This window comes from Olea europaea, chromosome 6, assembly GCF_002742605.1.
Source record: "Olea europaea var. sylvestris chromosome 6, O_europaea_v1, whole genome shotgun sequence".
Classification (NCBI taxonomy): domain Eukaryota; kingdom Viridiplantae; phylum Streptophyta; class Magnoliopsida; order Lamiales; family Oleaceae; genus Olea; species Olea europaea.
Genome location: NC_036242.1, coordinates 18,256,265 through 18,281,417, shown reverse-complemented (window position 1 = coordinate 18,281,417; position 25,153 = coordinate 18,256,265). Strand labels below are relative to the sequence as shown.

Sequence of the window (25,153 nt, the reverse complement as noted above, 5' to 3'; positions counted from 1 at the left end):
GTCATTACTCATGATACACTGCTGCCTTCTGCTCCTCCGCTAAAAGTTTTGGATTGTATGATGGAAAGCCTTAAAAGTGTCACAAAATTGCAAAATTTTGTGTTCAAAAAAATTGGATAAGGTTTCGTGAGCTGACTGGACAGTGAAGAATTCTTATTGTTAGATAACTGGTGTCGCACTAATATTCTATGGGAAATGAGCACTACGATATGCTTTAATCCTAAGATGTGGTTTTTACAATATTTTTCTTTGAAGCTTTTGAAGTTCTTTGGAATTGAAAAATTGCTACATAGATAAAGATTTAAAAAACTCCATAAAGACATTTCCTTGGTTGATATCTTATTTAACTAAACATGATGGTGTGACATTGTGACTGAATGAATCTAAGATTGGGAACATGCAGAAATAGCACTTAAAACTTCACAATCAGTTAGCTGCAGATCTTCTCTCTGTGGAACATTGGGTTGGTTTGTGGCTTTGCTTGTTTGCTGCTCTAAAATAAATTGTCTTGTGCCACTCCAATCAGAGTTCTATTGGTCATTGGATATGTTGTTGCACTTCTGTGTGTTTTTACTCTGAAAAAGTTGTCTGCTGGACAGCTAGTATATTTTGTACCAAGACAAGAATATAACTGCTATTGTATATATTTTAAGTTTTTTACTGACTGGAAAGTGAGATTTCAGTTCTTGGAGATGAAAAGTTCAAGTTGCATTGAGAGCCAACTACAAATTTGGTTTGATTAGTAGGAGTTTTTCTTTTTAATAATAAGTTGTACTTGTATAGGGTCTGGATCCTAGGTTTTATTTTTCTTCCACTTTGTGCATGCAGAATGTAGAGGAAATAATTCTCTTATCTGTTGATTAGAGAGAAGTATTTGCTCAAAAGTTGTTTATCAATGATATTAATTGAGGCAGTCTTCATAGTATTTTCTGAGGCAAAGTAATGTTTCAGGTTGCGGAACGAGCACTCTTTCTGTGGAATAATGAACATGTAGTAAGCTTGATTGCCCAAAACCGGAATGTCATTTTGCCAATTATCTTCGATGCTTTAGAAAAGAATATCCAGTCCCACTGGAATCAGGCAGTGCATGGTCTCACTGTCAACGTTCGGAAAATGTTTTTTGAGATGGATGCGGAGTTATTCGAGGAATGCCAAAGGCAATATGCAGAAAGGGAAGAAAAGGCCAGAGAGTTGGAAGAACAACGAGAACTGATGTGGCAGAGATTGGCCGCCGCCGCTGCTGCACAAGAAGGCTGAAGGGATATGGCTATTGCTTTTTTGGAATGCAATGATTAGTCCCAATCCAAGAGTAACCTCTTTCCCCTGTGGTATTTCATTTTTTATGTTCTCTCCTTTTTGGTTTTGCCTTACCCAATCATTAAAGATTACACGTTAAGCAGCTAGTAATGTAACTTAGATGTATCGATATGTGCTGCAGACTAAGACTGGCTTGTGAAGTATTTCTTGCATTTGGTTTCCACCTTATTTTTTTCAAATAGCAAGATTTGACGGTAAAATTTTATTAAATTTTTATTATCAAGTTTCTAACGCCCAATTTTAAATGAAGTGAACCCTCATTACAATTTGGCCTTATGCAGGGTTTGAAAGTGAAACCCTCTTTACAATCGATATTTCTATTCTAGTTAAGTTAGAAAATCAAACATATGATGGCCCCTCTCCTTGGAGACCTCAAATTTAATTGAAAAAGGATTGATTAAAGTACTCCATTCTCTTAATAGAAAATAAATGTATTTTCCCTTTGTGTTTTCTACTGAAATAGTATGCTTGTAGTCTACCTAGGCAGAAAATAGGGTTTACGTGGGTTTTAATACTGACATGAAAGCATAAATTATTTTGGGTAGTTTGAGTTCGTCTTTTGGAATTTTTGGGAATCTATATTTTGCAACTTAAAACGATCAACTTAAAACGATAGAAAGTTAATTGTAACACTGTTAATTTCAATGATGGATGTATACTAGTTTGAATAGATATTTGAGCAATTGATGACATTTAGGCCTCGTTGGAGAGGGATTTTGATAATTGATTTTTTGACTGTTAGAAGAAAAGTGGGATTCACTTGTAAGGGAAGAAGTAAAAAATTATAGCTGCAATAATGAAATAACGGTTAAAAAATCAATTTTTTTTGGATAAAAAATTCCTCCCAAACAGATTGTTAATTATATAGGGGTAAGTATAACGAGTCAATTTGATACGTTTGATGAAAGTCAAATACATGACAATTTCGTCAAGTGAAAGTCATGGATATCATTCTAGTGGTAGATGGATATCCGTTTGACTAGATAAATGAGTAATGGGTATAACAAAAGCGGTTGTGTTACATGTATATAATAACATGAGTAATGTTATTTAGTCTCATTGAGGTTATAGTCTCAGTCTTTGTAATGTTAGGTAATAAGTTAGATTTAATTGTTTTTATTATTTAATGCCACATTAGCGTCATATAAATTGTGGTTATAACTTCAATGGGGTTAAATAGTATTACTTTACTTGATTGGTCAATAAAAGAAAAACTCCTATACTTTCTTTTTGACATCTCATCATTATGTAAAATATTGTGTAAATGGTTATGTACAAGTCTTGTATTGTTTGGCTGGTGACCACTTATTATGGTGTTGTCCTCGTCACCTAGAAATGTAATAAGCTTCCTCAACTCACTCATCTCGTCTTTCCTTAGCCCTTGTTTGTATTCCATTATTTCCCCCATTAAAATGAAAAATATGATTGTTATTCATCACATCAAACAATCATATTTGAATTTTTATCTTTTGTGTGTGGTTCATAACGACTATATTTTGTTAGATATTTTTCATCATTTTGCATGTGTTTAATTTTTTGTTTTGCGAATGATTTGCCGTCCGAATTAGTGTTTGCCGCTGCGCAACGGGGTTCGACCTGCCCGGTCAGGTCGAGGGGGCAGCGACCCCCGTGGGGGCTCGGTGGCAACGCCCCTGAAAGAGAATTTTATTTTTAAAAGTTTTTGAATAAGTGCATCTGTTCATTTTTAACAGTCACTTTCAAGGGATACACCTATTCAAACAGTTGCCTCAGTGTCTATAAATTCTAGGCGAATTCTCATTTGCAAACACATTAAACAATTTATTCTTCCTTCTTTCTCTTGGCATCAATCAGTTATATTCGAGTGTTTTCTTGGTTTGATCAAATAGTTACAATTTGCATCAAACACCTCCATTGTATCCTGAAAGAGATTTTCTATTATACCCCGTTGTGACTTTGTTGAATAGGAGAGAAACATCTCTTAAAAGATAACGTTTCATTTCGTGCCTTGGAGTTCATTAACGTATTCAGATTTCCCTACATTATTATCAACATATTTTTCATTTTCATTTTTGCATAAATGGGAAACAAACTAGTAATATATTCTTCGTCAAAGAAAGCATTTAACTCGACTCAAAATTTGTATTGGACTGAAATAAAAATATTACCAATAATTATATGCCCCGGGCTAAAGTCGACGGTTTCCCTTCTTCCCCTCCGCTCCTGAATTTAGTCGAACAAAAATAGAAAATAGACTCTAATGTAAATATCAAATATATTACTTCGTCTTTCAACCACATTGTGATATGCATCAGGGAATATAATTTTGTCATGAATGTTTTTTATTTATCAGTAATTACGTTCAAATTAAGCCTTTAATTCTCATTCGTGTTATTATGATGAAATGATTTCTCCGAAGTTGGAAGTTCAAAGCAAATACAACCAGATGTACAGTGGAATTTTGTTTCGTTCTGTTTTTTTTTTTTTAGCTGGTATTTATCTTCTAAAAGATAATATTTGAATGTAACTTCTTGAAATTCCGATATTTTAGCGTCTTTTAATTAAAAAGCTAATAAAATGAAAAGTAGACAAGTGATAAATAAAAATACAGATATTCCTTTTGTTTTGGCGTTTTCTTGATTGTATATCGTTTATTTATTTTGTGGGTATATAGGGAAAAAAAATTAAGTAGGAGATATAATAATTTAGAATTATTGAAAAATACGAGTTGTGGCTGGTCCATGTTTGAAAACCCGACCCACAAGTTATTAAAGTGAATTAGAAGAAGTAGTTTGAATATAATTCAAACTCATAAAGTGGATTAGGAGTGGTTTGAATATAATTCAAACTCATAACTTCCCTCAACTTCCACCTACTTCTATAATTTTACATGACTCCAATAACTTTGTCTAGCACTTGAGCAAGAGAAAATATAGCAAGAATAAAGTAAATCTCGTATGAAAAATCACTCAAAAATAGAAAAATGCCTCGAACTACATATACGGTATAAAAACCTACAATATTAGACATTTAGATTGTGAATAAATTGTGATCGGGATTGGAACTATTGAAGAACAAAAGCGATAATAACAAGAAAGAGACACGAGAATTTCACGTGAAGCTTCAACGGACTATTTCTTTTACTTTCACTTTCGGAAGATATTCAAGCACGACACTTAAATTCTAACCAACAGAGCACATATTCAATTTATGATAGTCTCAATATCTCCTTTAAGGCTGGCCCTGGATGGACTTAGGCAGCATAGGTGGCTGCCTACAGTCCCAAAAAAATAAGGGAAAATTATTTTTAAAATAATGTTATTCATAATGAGTGACTATATTAATCATTGTATATGACATCCTACGTGTCATGATTTTAATAATTAAGAAAAATGAAACGATCAAATGAATTTTCATAATAATAGTCCAACAATCACAAGTAGAATACCACGTGGAGCGAATACGAATAATATTACTCTTATCTTTATAATGTATTATGGATGAAGTCATTAATAGTTTAAGAGTAGCAAATTAAAAGTGTGACATAGTTGCCTGATCATTGGACTATCAGGATGTCCAAGAATAAGAAAATGTGGCTAAAAATAGTGAATCATTATTCAATCCCGCTATAGTGATCGAATTTTTTTGACAAAGAGGGTGACTGACTCTCACAATGAGGGGGGGGGGCACTTTTTTTTTTTGAAAACTTTTATTCACAGGGGACTCACGACATGTGAGAGGATGTCCACCATTCAAGTAAAAAAATTTGGGCAAACTAGCGTTATTCATCATTATTTTTGAGCAAAACTCCATAACAAGGAAATATGGAATATGTCGTATACATAGTTTAGACATAAATTATATCATTCCTTTTAATGTATCATCCACTCAATCATATTTTTTTCATAGTTTCAAACATAAAGAAGACCCATGTCAAGCTTGTGATGAAAAAAAAATTTCATTAATTTTCATAAAAATGTAAAATAGCAGAAATGGATGTGTTCTTCAGAATGATGACTGGATTCTACTATCAACTGAAAAAGATAGATGAGAACCCCAGTATGATATTATGCTCCATCCATTGAGAAGTACAGATATACTTGGCGAAGAGCGAACGAACAAATGGATAAATCCCTTCTTTTATCCAATCAACTAACCATTTCTGACATCCTAGACGCACACAAAGAATGACCTCCTCTTGTCTGCCTTGTATTGTAGGAGTTACAATTCAGGCACTTGTGCGCTACGACATGGAAGTTCACCTCCGATGTTTCTCCACAGTCGTTACAGAGGATCCATACCTAAATTACCGAGACATCAAATATTACGCGTTTCAGATTAGATATCTTAGTAACGAAAGCATTATACGGGTTTAATGATTTGAGACTTTGTTTCTTACCATCTTGTTTTGATACATTTCTGGCATAGGTATTGAAGCGACCTGGATTTCCAAGTAAAAAAAGAGATGGTCAGGATACAGGAGAAAATTTAAAGGGAAAAAAAAAACGATCACTATGAATATGCAGACCTCCTGATCCAGCTTCTCCCATATGAGGGTCATGTCACAATATGATTTTGAGCAAACCGGGCAAGAGTACCTGTATGCCGAAAACATTAGAATGAACGCCTTTGATGGAAATGAAATAAGAACGAAACTCAAGCTTTACAAAAAATAAAAATTGGTTCAACATCATATCAAAATTCTGTGTTCTAGTCTTTCTGACATCCATTTATAATAATAATGCACAAAGGGGCCTTTTCAGCCTTCACGTGAGGAAGGGTGTCGAACACAAAATTTACAACCTCTAATAATTAAGCTTTTAGACGATGTGGTTTAATTGAGGGAGAGGACAGGAAATCTTACTGGCAATGTCTTTCCATCTCCTTAACACAATCGAGATGTATGGTGTGGCCGCACGGCAATGCAGTAACGTCTCTTGTGGTATCGAATAGATACTGCATTCCAAGATGTAAAATGTTAAAATAGAAAATCAAAACACTATCTTTTTACAACTGCAGCGTCATATATTTACCTCAAAGCAAACCGGGCAATTGTGGTGCATTGCTCTTTCTACACAAATATGTGACTCCAATAAATTTGAATAGCAGCATCCTAAAACAGAAGACAAATGCCTTTAACTTCTTGGTTCATAACCCCGACTATGTATGAGTAAAAATCGTATCAAAATATGACTTACCACATCTGTCACAATGGAAATAATTTTCCTTGCCACCAGTTCTGTTGTGACAAAAGTCCAAAAGAGAAAGAAAACTATATTCAGAGAGTTGAATGAAATTATCTACTCAAGAAAGGAGTGAAAAACGAATTGGCCATAAACAAAAATTCTGTAGAAAAACTCTGTCTTTACAGAGTTCATATGCCAGGAAAATTTATCACAAAACAATAGTCGTACGAAGATTGAGTCGAGATGGGAGGAGCATAAAGCACCATGGTCTGGCAAATGGGAAAATAAAATAAATCCATCAGAAAAGATCTTAACCTGCAGATTCGACATTTATCACAGTGGTATTGATTCTTCGATTCCTTTAAAAAGAAAAAAGAAAAAAAAGTGGGTTATTTAAGTGATAAAAAAGTATGAACTGTTTTGAGAATTTAATCAAATAAGCTTACATCATCGTCAAAGAATTTGCATTTTGAACAATAGTACTTCCCCATACAAGTCCCGCAATTAATACAAGTTTGTTGAACCTAAATGCAAATAAAATTGGTAAATCATCCAGCAGCATAAATTTAGTAAATTGTCAATTGTTAACATCTATTTACGAATTTCGAAGGATGAAACTCACATCTTGTTCTGTGTTACACAAAGAGCAGATGACCTGAAGACAGATATAAAACAAAATTAGTAAAATCGAACGTATTATTGACCATATGTTTGTTTAGTTAATTACAGATGAAGGAAGCATAATGAAATTTTAAGGAAAATATTTGGAACACGAATATTCTTACAGATTTCTAGAAAAAAATTCAAAAAAATACAAACTTCTTGACGCAGTCTGGATAACATCAATGTCAATGAGAAAAAGGAGAAAGAAAAAGAGGATAAGAAACAAAACAAAGTATTTATCAATGCCTTATCTATAAGAAGCTGTATCATGGTATCAAACAACATTTTCAGACAAGTAATAAAGTTGAAATTTTGACAAAAACTCCATTTCTTCATTTTCATTTTTCAGTAAAAGAGAAAATAAATTCCTTCTTGTCATTTAAATTAGAATAAATTACTAAAACTGACCATCTATTTGTATCCACATTATGTTAACATAGATAATAACATATGCATCAAATGCAAAGACGAGTAAATAAAACTAACCCTTTTTATTTCATGACGGGGAATATCATGACGCTCAAGTGGATCGACATCTATTGAATTCTGTTCAAGAATAACAATAGTTATACTCTACAATAATTTCTGCTAAAATCTTTTTTTTTTTTTTTTTTTTTTGACATAACAAGGTTCAAACCTTTGCATCGTTGTGACAGTGCCGGCAATCAAATATCTCATTGCAACAGGGTGCTCTAATCTTACACCTTCTCTGGTAATGCAAGCAGCTGAAAATTTATTCAATATACTCTAAAATTAATACCAGATTTAATTCTGCTACTGAAATTACTTTTTCAAGAAAAAAATGGCCGAAAAGTTAAAAACTCAAGCAAAAAGAAGTAGATCAGCAAACAAAAAGAAAGGGAAAATATAGAATTACATACCCGTAATTTGCAGATCCCATATCCATCATGCTTTCATCCTCTACATATGAATGAGAAATTATCTGATGCTTCATACCGCAGTCCATTTCTCTTCTGATAATTTACGGAAATAGATTCAAGATCCAATAGAGAAATTCCCCTGAAAATTCACAACCAAAAAAATAAAAATAAAAATCCAATCAACAATCTATGCAGAAACAAATCTGAAAAATATTAGCATCAAAACATATCTGCGTTAGAATATATTTTAAATTGAATTGGAAGAAAGAGAGAATCAAACCCCATAAGCCTCTTCTTCTTCTTTTTTTTTTTTTGGGCATCTGAGGTTTTTAGCATGATCCCTTGAATCAGTGAATGATATAACAGGAAAGAATTTTGCAACAGTATTACAAATTTTTTAAAATATTACGTGGGTAAACCCAAGATTTTCCACATTTTCACATTCTTCTTCAGTTTTCTTTTTATACTTTATAGTCGATGAGATGACGAGGAAACACGCTACCGTTTGCGTCTAGATTACTTGCAATTATTACACTATGCCAATCTATGAAACAGTGCACATAGAGAGAGGAAGACATACGACGTAAACGGCGTCGTATATTCGAGGAGATTTGAGGCCCAAGAATGAACAGTTTGTAAACTCTGGATAAGAATAGAAGAAGTTATTACAGTTGGGTGGGTACTACAACAGTTAACAATGGTGTATATATAGCTGTTTTTGAAACATTGTATCAATGTATCCGTCCGTCTGTTCTAAACGCATACTCTTTCTGTGGTCCTATGATGTCGACGAATAATGAAAATCCTGTAATTATGATATTATGTACCTCAACAATTTGGTCGATGACCTCGTGACTAATATTCTAGGAGGTTCCACCCAAGTCATACAAGTCGACTACTACTTCAATCAACCAAATTGGCGAGATCAGTAAGGGAGACAAAATCCAAGCCAACATTCAAAAATCAAAATGATACGAATTATATGAGTCTTGGGTATTTCATTAGTTATGATTAAATCCTAATTCCTCATTACGAACATGACGATTAAGATGAATTCAATGATATTCCAACTTGTTTATATTCTAAGTTCGCCTCCTCTTTCAAATATGACTCTTACAAACACAACACATATAATACGAATGAAAACACATGAAATATCAAAACTTGATCAACTATACTCGATTTTTATCTCATGTGTTGTCTACGTTGTTTTGGAATAAGCATAATATTATCCTTTGATGGAGGTAATCTAGACCCAATTCCAAGTTGTACTTTTTTTATTTTGTTTCATTAATAGCACACCACCTAGAATGATTATGATTTATATTATAAAAAAAAAAATCATATTCTTGAATCTAAAAACCATTTTAAAAATCATACATTCAAAAGTAAAACAACAACATTAGAAACAAAACATAGATGGCATTTGCTATTGCTTTTAGTGGACATTAAAAATTCAAAATCTGGGTTCTGCTACAAAAACAGGGGGAGATAGGGATTAGATTCATGGTCGAGACTCGAGATGGCAGATCTCAACCTCGATCTAAATTTTGAAAATTCAAATCCAAGGTCGAGATTGCACCACCTCAGCCCTAGACCTAATTTTGGGATTTAATCGTGATAGAAACAGCAAAATACTCAAAACTTTCAACTTCGACGTTATCCAAGACCTCGGCCCTGGACCTAATCTTGGGATTTAGAAACAGCAAAATCCTCAAAACTTTCAACTTCAACTTCAACGTTATCCAAGACCTCGGCCCTGGACCTAATCCTGAGATTTAATCCTGATAGAAACAGCCAAATCCTCAAAACTTTCAACTTCGACGTTATCCAATTTACTAATATATTTAATATTTAGTTTTGAAATAAATGATAATAAAGACAATTTGGCTTGAAAAAAGTGGGGGACAGAAGTAAATCTTTTGAGATTTTTAGAGCACAGCGGCTTAGATTGGAGAACGAAATGGATAACGTTGTTGACGAGGATTGGGCCCCACGCAATTTAATGCACTTCCGTACCCTATTGTCTTTCAAATCGGGCACCAAAATATTAACCGTTCATTCGGCTTGTGGAAAATAAGAGAGATAAAGACAACAAATTACGTTTCAAGTTTTAAAAAAAAAAATTAAAATAATTTCATGAGTTAAGCCCCGTCTGCCCCCATTTTCGACAAATGAAAGTAGGTGGAATAGTATTTTTTTGAAAAATAAGTGATTGAAAAAAAAAAAAAGGTTTTCGATTTACATGTAATATTATTTTAAGAAAGATTGTGCGGTTGAAATAGAAAAGTAAAAAATGAAATGTAATGTAATGAAATTTAATGAGAACCAAACGGGGGCTAAATGAGAAGGTCGACCCGATGCTCAATTGAACTATTTACGAAAGGTTGCGATAATTGAGCTCGACTTTGAATTACGAATATTTAATATTTAGTTAACCATTCAATGTTAGCTGCTCAAGTAAGTTACAATGATGACGTGATATCATTTTTTTTTTAATAATATTATTTGTTTGAAATCTGAGATTATATATTTCATAAAAAAAAAAAAAGCAAGAAAAAGTTAAGTTCTATCCATTTGATGATTCATCATATTTCAGTTTTACTCATCGTAGAAAAAAAAATCCTATTATGTTAAATAAAAATAATATAAGGTTTTTTTTTGTTAGTCTGGAATTTTGTGATAGATTACGAGGTCACACAAGAAATATGTAATATTCAATTTCCACAAGATACTAAAATTTGAGAAGTTATATGAATTAAATTTTTTTACAGTTTCTGTCCAAATTTGATACATATGGAATAAAAAATATTTTCCCTTTTTTTTCTCAAGAAGAAAATTTTATTATTTATTTATTTATTTTATTATTATTATTTTTTTTGGACATTTGACTGTTAGGATATTGCAGTTGAAATGAATAACTTGATTTCACATCTCTTACCCTTCATTTATGGAAAAACTATGCATACCGCTCACGTTAGATCTTTTGCAATAAAAATTATTAACTAATAAAGTACTCTTGAGGGATGAATATATATATGACTTCTTTCTTTAACATATTAAATAAAACAATCAATAGAAAGGTAAAACAAAATTTATTTAAGAAATGATTGTTACTTTCTGGTTCACTTGTAGTCCATGTAACTGCTTTATCAATTTATATCCTTGTTTGATGGTCATTAGTTTGAGAAAATGAAGTTTTGACTAGTGATTTTTTGAATGATGTGTAGTTAAAAAGTAAGAAAAAATTTTGAATTTACATGCAAAATATTTTATTTTGTAAATGTGTGATTGAAAATGATTATGAAAATTAAAGAGTTCTGAAATAATAGTTATGAAAAAGGGACTAAAGTATTCTCAAATAACTTATGTAAGCAAGAAATCCCCAAAAATAGTCTCTTCCACACTTCATATTTCCCCATTTTATATTCTCATGTTGTTATTTATTTTCAATATTTGACAGTCGGATTACCAACTGTCGTTGATCATTTTTCTTGAAATCATAATCTTCATGCTTAGCTGTTTATCTGAATGTACAAGTAACACAATATTCTAACAGGAATTTGACAGAAATTATTGATTTAAAGGTCGTACCGATTATTTAGATTAACAATTATTTATTTTCTCGTTTATTTAACATATCAAGCATAATTGTGAATATTCTAGTCACTTGTAGTTAAGGAGGGAGCAAAGAAAGCACTAAAATGTCACCTTCAACAGCCGGGTGGGTACGAAGGCTCCTTGAATTTGGAAGGTTGCAATGATATTTCTCTTTACCGTTGAACATGCAAACTCACACGCACGAGTCAGTGTCAACATAGAAGAATCCGAATGTCCTAAAATTCACTGTTCTGATCCAAAATACACTTCCTGCCACAATTATTCCTTTTTCTTTTTCATCTTTTTTACTTTTAAAATCTATCAAAATACTATCACAAGTCTCTATCGACGTCAAAATAAATCTGTATGCAATGAGGCGAGCATGACCAAAAAAAAAATTTTAATTAAAATTATGGATATACATGTATATATTAAAATAGATAAAATTTAAAGTGAATGTATATTTATTTATTTATTTATTTATTGTGATGTTGAAATTGTAACATGGCAGGTTCAGTCACTTTTTGACAAAATCCAAGTGCGTGTATTTTTTTTTTTTTTTTTTGATAACCCAGGTGTCCCAGCTTAGCCGGACTAAATCCTGGACCTCTAGCCCCCGGCCCCTCAGTGACTAGTGGAGGTAAATCGCAGGTTGTGCCCTTATTGGTTCCCAGGTTCCCACATGGCTTTTTACTCCTTCCCCAAAGGGACCCTCCTCCATGGTTATTACATCACCAAGCTGCTCCAACCCTTCCTCTGGTTATTACATCACTTGGCTGCTCCAACCAGGAATCGAACTCCCCACACTTGGTTCCAGAGCCCCCCAATGTGATTGTTCCGCCAACTTGGATGTGCCCTGGGGGGCTCCAAGTGCGTGTATTTTTGCATGAGCGGAACGTGGTTTCCTATTGTTTTACGTGTCCAAGCTGATAGGCTGTGTTTGGATAAAGATTACGATGTGAATGCGATATTTGACTTAATAATAATCTCTCAATTCTTTACATAGTAGACATGATACACTTGGCTAGTGACAATTGGTAAACAAAATACAAAATTTTTAACTAAACGAAACACACTTAATTTAAATCACCTAATGAAATAAAATTTGAAAAAAATGGCAAATTGTATAATATCCGGGAAGTAATTTTTCGAGTCCTTATATATAAATAATTTTCATTTGACAAAATAGTTACTTAATAAGTACCATAAACAATATTATAGTTTATTTGATAAATTTGATAGAGTGCAAACTGCAAGACGAGATGTGAATTTTGTCAATATCAAAGAGATGCGTGAAGAAAATATAATCATCATATAGAGTCCACGACAGTAAGTAGATAGAAATAACAAAGTTGCTTTCCTTAAGAATTCAAACTAATGATCTTTTTAAAAATGGATAATTGCAGTTGAGATCCTAAACCTTTTAAAAAGTTGCAAACTTTTCCCTGAACTTTCATTTGTTGCAATTGTTACTCCAAACCTTTTAAAACGTTGCAGATAAAGCCCTAATTGATGGATTCCATCCATATTTCTATTAGTTGACCGAAAAATTGAACTATAACCACATATTAATCAATTATAAAAGGGTAAAATTGTAATTTTATATTTTTCTCACAAAAAAACTTAAATAAAAAACAACAGAAAAAAGAAGAAAACAAAATAAAAAGGGAAAAAAAAAATCTTCTCCTCCTTTACCCCCCCAAAACCGAAAATCCACCATCACCACCACCTCACCCAAAATCGACCACCACCTCCTAACGGCCATTGGCATGGCCATCTTCCATTAGCACTCAAAATTGACCATCTCCAAGAGCCTAATTTCTAATCTATAAAATAGTTTTATTGCATCCCCACATGCCAATCTACATTCATCAATTGAATCAATGCTTTACCTTCAGTTTCTTCTCTCTTTACAAAGCCAGGTACTCAAGAACTTGGGTTTTGTTTTTTTTGGGAAAATGATTTTGGACAAAGAAGATTTGGGTTTGAGTCAAACTTGATTTTCCCAGCAAAAAAAAAATGGATGTGTATATATATACACACACACGACAAAAAAGCTGTTAACAACTTAACAAGCAGCAAGACATAGTTAGTATCTGAAAAATTGATCCACTTCTTCTTCTTCTTTTCGTCAACCTCGGCTTTCAGATTCCAATTTTTTTTTTTTTTTGGTTATTTAATCTTGACAAATTCTGTAGCAAGTTTTTCTGAACGCATTTGGCGTGGTTATAGCAGATCGAGAACCAGGAGGGTTCTGAAGGGTATTGACGTTAACCGCTTGCCTGCAGCGACAGACTTGGAGGAGGAGGAGGTCGGAGTGTCTACGCCCAACAGTACAATCTCAAGCGTAAGTGGGAAAATGGAGCGAAAGAGAACCTACTGACGGCGATGAGCACGAACTCTATAGGGATTATTGCCAAGGCATCAGGGATAAGGAAGATGGTGACGGATCCCAGAAAAAGCTAGGGCTTTCAAAAGATGGCCATTTTTTGAGTGCTAATGGAAGATGGCGGTGCCGGTGAATTTTCGATTTTGGGTTAGGGATTGGGGTTGGGAGTGGGAGTGGGAGTGGGAGTGGGGATGAGGGAGAAAAAGATTTTTTTTCTATTTATTTTGTTTTCTTTTTTTTTTTTGGTTCTTTTTTATTTAAGTTTTTTTATGTAAAAAATATAAAGTTACCATTTTGTCATTTTATAATTGATTAATATGTGGTCAAAGTCCAATGTTTCGGTCAACTAACAGAAATATTGATGGAATACATCCATTGGAGCTTTATCCGCAACGTTTTGAAAGATTTGGAGTGACGGCTACAACAATGAAAAGTTAGGGAAAAGTCTGCAACTTTTTGAAAAATTTGGGACCTCAATTGCAATTATCCCTTTTTAAAATATGGATAAGTAGGTCCCATGCTTAATTGTGAATTAAATGAATTTGAAGAAAGAGTTCCCTTTTATTTTTATTTATTTTTTAATTTTTACAAGTCATCATCTACGGTCGTACTTAGTGTCATCTCAAGGCTCAGTCCTTTTACATAAAGAGTAGAGAGTAACGTGACTTATCCTTATTCCGTAAATTAAGTTTAATTAATGCAATCGTATATACTTTTATTTAATTTTTCTAATGAAATATTAGAATGATAATGAAACGATAACAAAGTAAGCGTCATTTAAAAGTTCAAGCAAGAACAATAGATGACAAGTTCAAATAGTTCATGTATAGAATTGACATGTCGACGAGTCGTTAAATCATGGTCCATAGCCTACGTGTCAAATTCAACCGTTCTAAGGAATTGTACTATCCAATAGTGACCAATTAGGAATAAAATGATGCGACTTGTAGACACGGAATTGGAGAATAGGCCAAACGCGGTTTACAGATTTTTAAGGGATGGGAAGGTAAAAAGTTGCCACGTCCCGTATAACAACATTTGATACTCCATTTTCAAACGGTCATTTTAAAAGATTATGACATTTGTTGTCCTTTTTAGTCATTTAAAAAGATTATGACATTTTTAGTATATATAATAATAATAATATAAATAAATAAATAAATATAGATGATCTCATTTTAATAGTTTAAATTTTTAAGAGAATAATTGTACAAGTGTTATTAACAAGACAAATGAAAAAATATATATATTTTTTGGGTTTTTGCTTATTAGGTTATACCATATTTGATTTGAAGTCGAGAAGTATCATTTATTCGCTATGAGAATCGTTTAACCATATCAAAAGTGTGAAAAATAATGCATTTCTTATCACGATTTTTATTTATTTTTATTTTTTTAAGAACTAAGTTATAAAATACTCGAATTTGAATTTTCTTGCCACCTAATTATGAAAATTATACATGTATCAAACTTTTTTACTTAAAAATTTATGCATAAGGACAATCCATTCGACACCCTATTTTCAAATGGTCATTGTTGTCCCTTTTTACTCATTTTAAAAGATTATGACATTTTTATTCTATATAAGACAAAAACTTCATTAAATAGAGATAATCTCATTTCACAATTTAAATTTTAAGAGACTAATTATGCGAGTCCTATTAACAAAACGAATGAGAAAAATGATTTTTGAGTTTTCACTAATCAAATGATATCAAATTTGGACTCGAACAATGTTAAGTATTCATTATAATAATCGTTTAATCATATCAAGAACGCGAAAATTTGAGCGTTTCTTATTACAATCCTTTTTTATTTTTATTTTTAAAGAACTAGATTATAAAATACTTGACTTTGCATTTCTATTCACCTATTTGGGAAAATTATAAATGTATCAAACTTTTAATTAAAAATAATCAAATTGATCAAAAAGTGACCCGTCATTGCAGGAGGTGTGGCTTAGAATCTTTAATAAACAATCTGACTATTTAATGGATCTTGCTGCAGCAACATAATGCCTGACATGCGGCTTGACAGAATACACACAGCTACAGGGTCGACATTTTTTTATTCACAGCGGAACCCACAGCAATTGTAAGAGGAGGTCAGTGTTTCGGTCATGGATTTTCTATCATCTTAGCAAAATCCTTATTTAATTATTTAAAATTTAAATACTTTGACATAAACGAGGACAATGGGTCGTAAGAAAGAAAAGTAAAAAAATAAAATTCTTTGCTTATACCAACCATTACTTGCCTTCACAAACTCAGCTACACATAGAAATCTACAATTGTCCATCTCTCACTTCATTGCAGCCAGCCAACCAGTCACCGCCCTTAATAATACTTTAATTCACTTATTAGTTGGATGTTAAAAATAAATATAAATCTATACAATTTTACAATTTACTCATTCCGTAGTTAGATAACTACTTTTAATTTTTAAGTAACTTTTTGGCCTTTCTATCAAACTAGTTAAGTTAACCATTTATTGTCAATTTTGAAACTTAATTTTTTATTTCAATATTAAAAGTTAGCTACATATTTTCAACTTTGATTATTTTATTCTAAAACTTCTTTATCTATTATTTATAAGTAAACAAATAAGCCACGATGATGCGTATTTTTACTTTTTTTGAGGTCTACAATGTTATATTATATTGTGCTTGATGCAACCATTAATAACATTACTTGAAAGTAGACGTACCAAGAAAGAAATGATATAAGATTTGGGTGATCATATTTGGCGTAAACATTTAAATCAAATAAATTGGATAGGAACCGGTACAACTAATGGGGAAAATGATTCTACAAAATTCCTTTTGGAAAATAAGAGGCTCTTTTTGTGTAATTTAATATTTTTTTTAATTTATAAATAATGTTAAATAAACAAATTAGGGATTATTTCTAAGTAATGGGAGTGAAATAATAAGAGTAATTAAATTTTTAAATATGAGACTCACTTTATTGATCTTATAATTTAACCCTTGTTTAATCTCCATTATTTTCAAAATATATTTTTCTCTATCTTCTTTTTAACGATGCATTCTTTAATAAATAATATTATATGCAAATTCAAAACTTTTCATTATTTTTTAACAACACATTTTTCATCAATCTACTATTTCAAAATGCAAAATAATGGAACTCATACAGACACTTAATATCACCTTAAATAGGGATCATCAACAAAAAATATATAGCATTGTGCTTAATTTATTTGTTAGTTTTCCACTTTTTAGATTACTTTACTTATATGTGATTTTTTTCAAGCATATCGGTGTTCATATTATGATTTTTCAAGAATTATTATATTTTGGCAATTGAGCATTCTATAAAATGTTAGAACCAAGATTATTAGCCTATTTATATAAAAACACACATCAAATTCACTATATATGTTGCAGTTGGACTCGTACTAGAGCATGGCGAATAAGAAAATTACGTACTTGACCAGTCATATATTTATAGTGCACTCCTCCACGCTACCGTTGGGCCTACTTTGGCTCGAGGCTCGACCGCACCACATATGGTGCAGTCCTCTCGATAAGCAACATATTATTGATGCTCTTGTTTTACTCAACTTTTTCTAAACGTTTTACAATTTTTATACTCATAAAAGGTTGACTAAATACAAAATTAATTGATCTTGCTTTAACTACATTAATCGCACCAAATGCAAGTAATCCGTGGCAGGAAGCCGTTAAAAACATAATTAAGGTTAATTTGCACAAATAATAAACCACTGTGATTTGTATTTTATTTTGGTCGATCAGTGACTACACTTTGATTTGATACAGCTGGATAACTCCACTTTAATTTGATTTCAATCAATAATTACACTTTCGTTTAATTTCGATAAAGGTAAATCCTTCCAAGACGAAGTCAAGAATGCTGTCCAGTGCAAATGGAATTTAATCAAGACCAAACTTTAAGTTTTTGACCACAAATTTAATGATGATAAAAATATAAAATAATATTACGGCGACATTAAAAATGCCATAATTTATTGAAAGCCCAAAACATGTTAGTTGAAATCAAAATCAAGTACCCACCCAACCCGATCACTTACATTTTCGTTAAGCTCAAATCAAGTTAATTGAAAGCAAAATCAAGTTAAGCCCCACCCAAATCAACCTATCAAGTAAAACGAAACAAAATATACTCTCAAATCCACCCTCAACTGCACTATCAAGCATACTTATCAAACCCGACCCGATCATCGGCCCGAAAAATTCATCAGATCATTGGGTCAATGGCTCAACAGGAGGTTAGTGGTTGAACCGGTGAGTCAATGTTAGTTCTTATTTTTAATTAAAAATATTTTTTTAAAATAAAAAGACAATATAAATGTTATTTTATATCATTTTGGTATAACTAAATACATATATTTGGTTCACATTATTTGTTGCAATTCTACATCTACCATGGTGGTCAAGGCTTCAACCTTTTAATAAAGTAACGCAAATTCGAGTCTAACTTTTATGCAATTTTGATATTAAATTTTGTTATGTACCAATTTAATATTCGGTTCACCCAAACTCTGCCCGGTTGAAGATATATATAAACTGATTTGGGCGGTTCTTGTCCAGTTTCATTATAAATGTACCAAACAGTGTCAATCGGACCGAATCAGTGCCTGGTTCACCGGTTTTCAGGTTGAATCGGTCTGTCCGGTTCGATTTTAATAACTATGCTATCAGGTTAAGCCCAAATCAACCTCCATACATTAAAAAGAAAAGAAAATAAGTACTCACTTTCTACAGAAAATTGAATTTGATTTGCACTGGGAAGGAGGAGAAACTGGATTTGATTCCAAAAGGTGTGCTTGGTTTGAACCCTTAGTGTGGAGTGCGATTGTTGTACACCTTTTGCTTCCAATGGAAGACGACGGCGAGAGGCTTAGAGTTGAGAGTCATAAATTGCGCAATCAGATTTGTAGAATTGGTTAGAGGTTAGAGTTTGTTTGGTACAACTAAAAAGCGAATTAAAATCAATTTTTTGATCATTGTTTTACTATTATAGCCGTTAATTTTGAATTCTTCTCTCACAGATAGAACATATTTTATCTCTAACGGTCAAAAAATTAATTATAAAAATTCCTACCAACAAGCACTAAGATTGAGAGCTAAAAAGCGTGCTCGATTTGAATAAGGATTTGGTGAATTGGGCTAGGTTAGATTATAGTAAGAGGAAATTACATATAAATAAGTATTTAAGTTTTCAATTCAAAAATCAAGTGTAAGGTTTATTTAACTAAAAATCAGGTAATAATTGAATTATTAATAATATCCTATATCTTTTCTTTCTCTATAATTTAGTCATCGACCAGGTTTTAAATTTCTCTCTGCCGATTTCTTTTTTTTTTGCCCTTTATCATCGCGGGGTTTCTTTCTTAATCGACGTTGGTGCTCTGAATTGGTAACGCTCAATCGCCAATCTATCTACTCTATTTGCCCAACAACGCTCTAAAATGCTTTGAACCGATCACTCTATGAAATTCCCGCGCGTGGCAACGCTCAGATCTAAGCATCAACAAACTATGCGCAGGCTCAAATCTTAGCGCTGCAGCGACACTCAATCAGCCTCAAGTGGCCATTTGTTTGGAGGTTCAGTAGTTGTCATAGGTGATCGTGGGATTTTGAGATGAGTCACGCTGCAGTTGTTTGATGTGGGTGTTAGGCAATGTTTCTGTAGTTGTTTGATGATGCCACTGCAGTTATTTGGTGTTGGTAGTGGTGGAATTGGGGACTCTTTTTTTGTATTGATGCTATGAGATGGCTAGATGGTAGTGTAGTGGTGATTTTGAGATTGTAATTTTTGAGATAGTGGTGGTCACGGTGGAGTGTTGTAGTAGTGGTTGTGGTGGAATTTGGTGGCAGAGATAGTGGTTGGTGGGTTGCACATTGTGGTTCCGGTGCGGGTCAGGTTGTGATGACTCACAATTTATTCACAAGTCACCATGCGATCACACATCACTATGGTAGGTTGCATATCAATGTCCACATATCACGGTACATTATCAGTAGGTCCACATGTCCACAAGTCCAAGATCAATTAAAATTAATCGCAAGTCAATGTTTATATGTCGCAAATCAATTAAAATTGGTCATAGATCAATGTCCAATGGTCACAGGACACATGCCAAAATGTATAGGTCACAATTTAGAAATTCAAAATATCTGGTTACATGCCATTGATCTCTCCGTCCTCAGTTATTCGAATGGGTCACAAATTCAATTAACCAGATTTCAACAATGAAAATTGAAGTTATTTGGTCCAATAAATACTCTATAAATTATACAAGGGGCTGTTTTTTAAATTTTTAGTTTTAAAAAATAATTTTAAATTATAATAGCACCGCTGAGTCACCGTTGATCAGTCATCGATGGTGCTCAGTCAATATTATCCAATAATCATTAAATTTCTCCCTCCATCCCTACTATTTGACCCAGTGATGCTCAGTCGCTGCAGAAGAAGTCGCTGATGGGGTGTATGTCAACAGTCAACGAATGCCGAAGATTGTAAGAGAGATGACGACGATGGGTGCACGAGGATGGGTTTGGGATGGGGACGGTCGTTCAGTGGGGTGGGTGAGAGTAGATTAATGTAATTTGATAATATTATTATTTAAAATTACAATATTGAATTAACACTTGATATTTGATTTTCTAAACTTAATGTTTGAAAATTGATTTGGTGCATAGTTAATACCCAACTTCTGATTTTGTTTTCCCCAAAAAAAGAGGCAAAAGGGATGGGATTGTGCATCTACCAGCACTAGACTATGTTGTGCTTCGCCCTTGACTTCTTCTATGAGACTACGACAGAATTTGATAAGTAACAATCAATATATGATGGTTATCACAACATAGCTTTAGTTACTGTGTAGAATAAGTATAACATCTGTGAAATAAATGACGATCATATTTTTTTCTTGTTAGTTATCGAATCCTTGTCAGTTTAAAAGACAAAATTGAACTTTCGATTAAAATCAAATTAAAATGCACTTACTTCTTGAACAATTTTGAAGTGAAGTTATTTGATTGAATGAAGTAAAAGTACAGTTACCCTAAAAGGAATATTTTTGTGAAGTTTCTAAAAGAATGGACTTCTATGTACCATGAAGAGAAAATTATTAATACTATGTGACAACAGAACGCGTATTTATTCGGTACCTTACTAACCTCAATCATTGGTTGAAATTTTTTAATTTTTTCTCAATTTATTTAATTATCCAACCGGCGTGATTTATGGGTTTAAAGTCAATTAATCACGAGTTTTTGTTATAGTACATTGCAATATAGGTGGTTCAACTGCACATGGGATTGCTCAATTATGTCATTTAAAATTTACGGAAAATATGTAAATTTTTTAGATTTTGATATTTGTACAATCCTATTAAAACTGTACAAATTACACCCCCTCACAATAGATGAGCCGCGCCAATAAAGAAGGCTCGGGTCCCTCTGTTGTGAGGGGGTTGTCAGCCGCTATGTAAAGGAGGTTGTAGCTCTATTGCTTCCCAAATTTCTTTTGGATTTCTTTTATATCAAAGAAAAAGAAATTTATTAGCCCTGTACTCCGTAAGTCATTGGTTCGAACCCTTAATGAAACCTGAGATTCTTGTACAGCGTCTTGCCCATGGGCCATAGGACATTTGATTCTGCACAGAATATTAAAAGTTCATCGAATGCCTTTCAAATATCTAAATAAAATAAAAAGATAAAAAAAATAGCACAAAAACTATTTCAACCAAAATCATTAGCCAAAAAGAATCAGATATAGCCGAAAATTTTAGTTGTTTTAACATTTTTTAGTAGACAATATAGCCCATGTTTGTTTCCAATTTTTCTTCTCAATTATAATTCATATTCCTACCGTTGCAGAACAACTAGCCATGATTGTTGACTTCTTCTCTCACACCAAGTCCCACATGCTGACAAGAAAATGGGCAAAAAATGAATTCTTTTCTTCCAACAATTAGAAACAAACAGGAGCATAATCTATAGTGCCTATAAAAAAAAAAAAAATAGAGGCACGCACACACACATTTGATCTTAAATTCATCAAAGCTAAATTTTAATTTATCTACTTTTTAACCCGATAGAAAAAGAAAGGACAAACGAGGACATTGTATTTAGGTTTCATTAACCCTTGGTCTGACTCCTCAAGGAAATTGAGGTTTCTGTACCGGAGTCTTGTCCCTAAGACTTGTAGGATGTACATAGAGTATTTAAAGGTTGAATCGTCCTGCTCCTGTAGTTTTGTGAGCGAGATAAATCACGGGATGTGCCCCAACAAATTAGGGAACAAGAACTGTTTGTACACTACGCCTACAAGAATGTACATAGAGTATTTAGAGTCCATGCAATGTGGTTTTTGTTTTTTCTTCCACTTCCCGTAGAACGACTTCCTGAAAAAATTAATTTAATCGGTATTTGAAAATTAATTTTTAAAAAAACTTTCCCTTCTGAAAGAGTTTTTTTACATATAACATTGTGTTTGTATGAATTCATACCTTCACTTGTCTGTACACTTTGCGTGACATCTCATGAGGGCTGCCCTTTACACCCCCAAACACTACCCTTAATATATAGGTACTCGATTGGACCTAACCGCCTAATAAACAAGAGTTCCACTTTTTTGCTTATAGGTAATAAATTTCTATTTATCTAGCTATCTACTATGCAAGCTCGAGAACACATTATGGAGGCTAAGGAACACCATCATAAAATCAAAACAAAGCACACCATATATTTTCCTGCCGCGTATGTTGTCACGTAGCTCTGACAGGAGCCTCGTTGACGAGGTGTAACACAATATTCTAGAATACTACACTTTACTTCAATATTTTAATACTTATTACGATGTCATAACATCTGTGATCTTGTTCAACCTGATAACAAGAAATGATGCTAAAAATATGAGAGAAGATTATTTCAACTCTCTATAATTTATAGTAACATCGCTATCTTCATCAAAGTTTGGTCAAGTTGAATTCATATTTACAATAAAAAATAGTGGAAATATGAATATTATTTTTTTATCAGTTTAATTTTAGCCTGTCTTCTAAACCAGCAAACTAAGTGTTGTCGAAAATTCGACTAACGCAATCAAAAGAACAAATAAAAAAGTAGAAAAATAGAAAAAGTAAATGAAGCGAGGTATGCCAATAAAGTAAGCAAATCTCCTTAAGACAGAGTTCGCCCCCTTATGAAGTGCAAACGGGATTATGGACGTCTGTCTCCCAAGATACAACGCTCATTCCAAAGTCGATACTGCACAATACCAACCTTGTCGGTCGAACCAATGAATGATCGTACTCGAACGGAATAACAACGGAAGTATAAGAGAATTTTTAGAGCAGAATATGGAGAGAGAAGAATTTAGAAATCAATTGAATTCGTAATTGATTTGGTGTGTCAAAAACGAATTTGGGGTTCTCTATTTATAGAGATTGAAGTGTCTCATGGAATAGGTGTGTGGCATTTCAGGAATTGTGCACCACTTGGTTTGATTCGTGTTAGCCATTGGATCGCACTATTTTCATGATCTGACGGCCCAAATTGAACCATGAAGTGAAGTGTCCATTCATCATGCTTATTCACCAATTTCTGAACAGTCACAGCCATGCGTACATCCAACTGCCACGCAGGACGAAGGGATGCTACCTACCACTTGTGCGCCACCTAGAATGTCAACTCACCGAGTCTTGTGCTGCCATGTCATCGAACCACGAGTCCATTTTCGAAAACTATAAGGCTTCCCAACTCCTCGCGACGATGCGTACGTGCGAAGTGAGCCTCTAAAGCGCTCAATGCGTACTTTGCGACGTGCGCGTACCAGGACCGGGTCCGGGGAGCGGTGCTAGTGGTGCGTCGCACCACTCTAGTGGTGACTAGCCTTTGGCTAGCTAAAGTTAGCCAATTGGTAGGTAACTTATTAAATTATATATTATTTACACAACCCACTATATAAACAAAACTATTTTCTTGTAAACTTTCGATGTGGGACTCCTTTCCATATAAAAAAAAAAAAACTTAAAATGGGCTTATCAACATATGGGCCTATATTGGAGACTTTTTCAATTCACCCAAATTAATTACAATGGCCCACATCATTAAATATTTTAAATCCAAATCAAACCCAAATCAAATTCAATTAATTTCAACACTAAGAATTGGTAATTCTCAACATGACCATTAAAAGGTTGCAATTTAGAAAATATCATTTTTCAAAGAAAATTGTTACCATTAAGAACTTAAGCTTACTTGTACTAAAGTTGTTGCAATACTTTTAATTGTACTAAAGTCTTAATCTTTGTTTATTATCATTAAAAGGTTGCAATTTAAAAATATCATGATTTCGGAAAAAATAAAAATAAAAATAAAATAACAATGTTACCATTAAGAACTTCAGCTTATTCTTTCTTTCTTTCTTTTGTTGCGTTACTTTTAATTGTACTAAAGGTCCTAATCTTCGTTTACTATCAAATTTATGTCGCCATTTATTTTATTGTATTTTTAGCCACAATATTTCCTTAATTACTACATCCAGTATTTGGTTGTGGTTTATATTCAAACATTATGATATGGCGCTTTGAAATGAGGTACAAATATTCCATCACATTTTTGTGATTATTGCTTCCTTTTTTATTTCAAAAACTAAAAAGCAATAAGTCTTTATTTTCATAATACCTTGAGATTATTGTTTGAATAAGTTTATAAAACATTTGGGCCATTTTTGCATTTGGCATTTCTTCATACTCATTTTTATTTCTTTAAAAAAAAAAAAAACCACTCTAATTAGGGCTGGACAAATCTCCCGAACCGAATTGAACCGAACCCGATGATTCTTGTCAAATTAAATACCCGAACAGGTATCTGAATTGAGAATCGACGGGTACGGTTCGATTCTCGGTTCTAGACCAAGAACCAAATAAGAACAGAATCTTTCTAATTTTTTTTATACTGAGTAAATCAAATTATTTTAATTTTAATTTTTTCTAAACAAATTAACAATTGCTAAATCCAAATTTTTGGTCCAATAATTTGTTTCATTTCTAATTTTTTAATTTTTGGCCCCATTACCCATTTTATTGTTTCATTTTTTAGCTCAACAAGATTCAATCAACTA

The 25,153-nt window shown here is 32.8% G+C and overlaps 1 protein-coding gene across 2 annotated transcripts; it reads right to left on the bottom strand.

The window, feature by feature from the left end:
* Window positions 1-5,229: 5,229 nt before the first annotated feature.
* Window positions 5,230-8,719, bottom strand: LOC111396059 (E3 ubiquitin-protein ligase RZFP34-like). 2 transcript variants are annotated; one of them, XM_023022329.1, is made up of 13 exons: window positions 8,607-8,719; window positions 8,027-8,165; window positions 7,783-7,870; window positions 7,632-7,691; window positions 7,105-7,137; window positions 6,929-7,006; window positions 6,798-6,841; window positions 6,495-6,535; window positions 6,330-6,409; window positions 6,161-6,252; window positions 5,825-5,894; window positions 5,696-5,737; window positions 5,230-5,597 (listed from the first exon to the last, which is right to left on the bottom strand). In XM_023022329.1, exons 2-13 carry the CDS (start codon window positions 8,110-8,112, stop codon window positions 5,445-5,447), a joined length of 867 nt encoding a protein of 288 aa, XP_022878097.1. In that variant the 5' UTR covers window positions 8,113-8,165; window positions 8,607-8,719; the 3' UTR covers window positions 5,230-5,444. The 2 variants fall into 2 exon arrangements, with proteins under 2 accessions (XP_022878097.1, XP_022878098.1); XM_023022330.1 differs by lacking the exon at window positions 8,607-8,719 and adding an exon at window positions 8,307-8,461.
* Window positions 8,720-25,153: the final 16,434 nt, after the last annotated feature.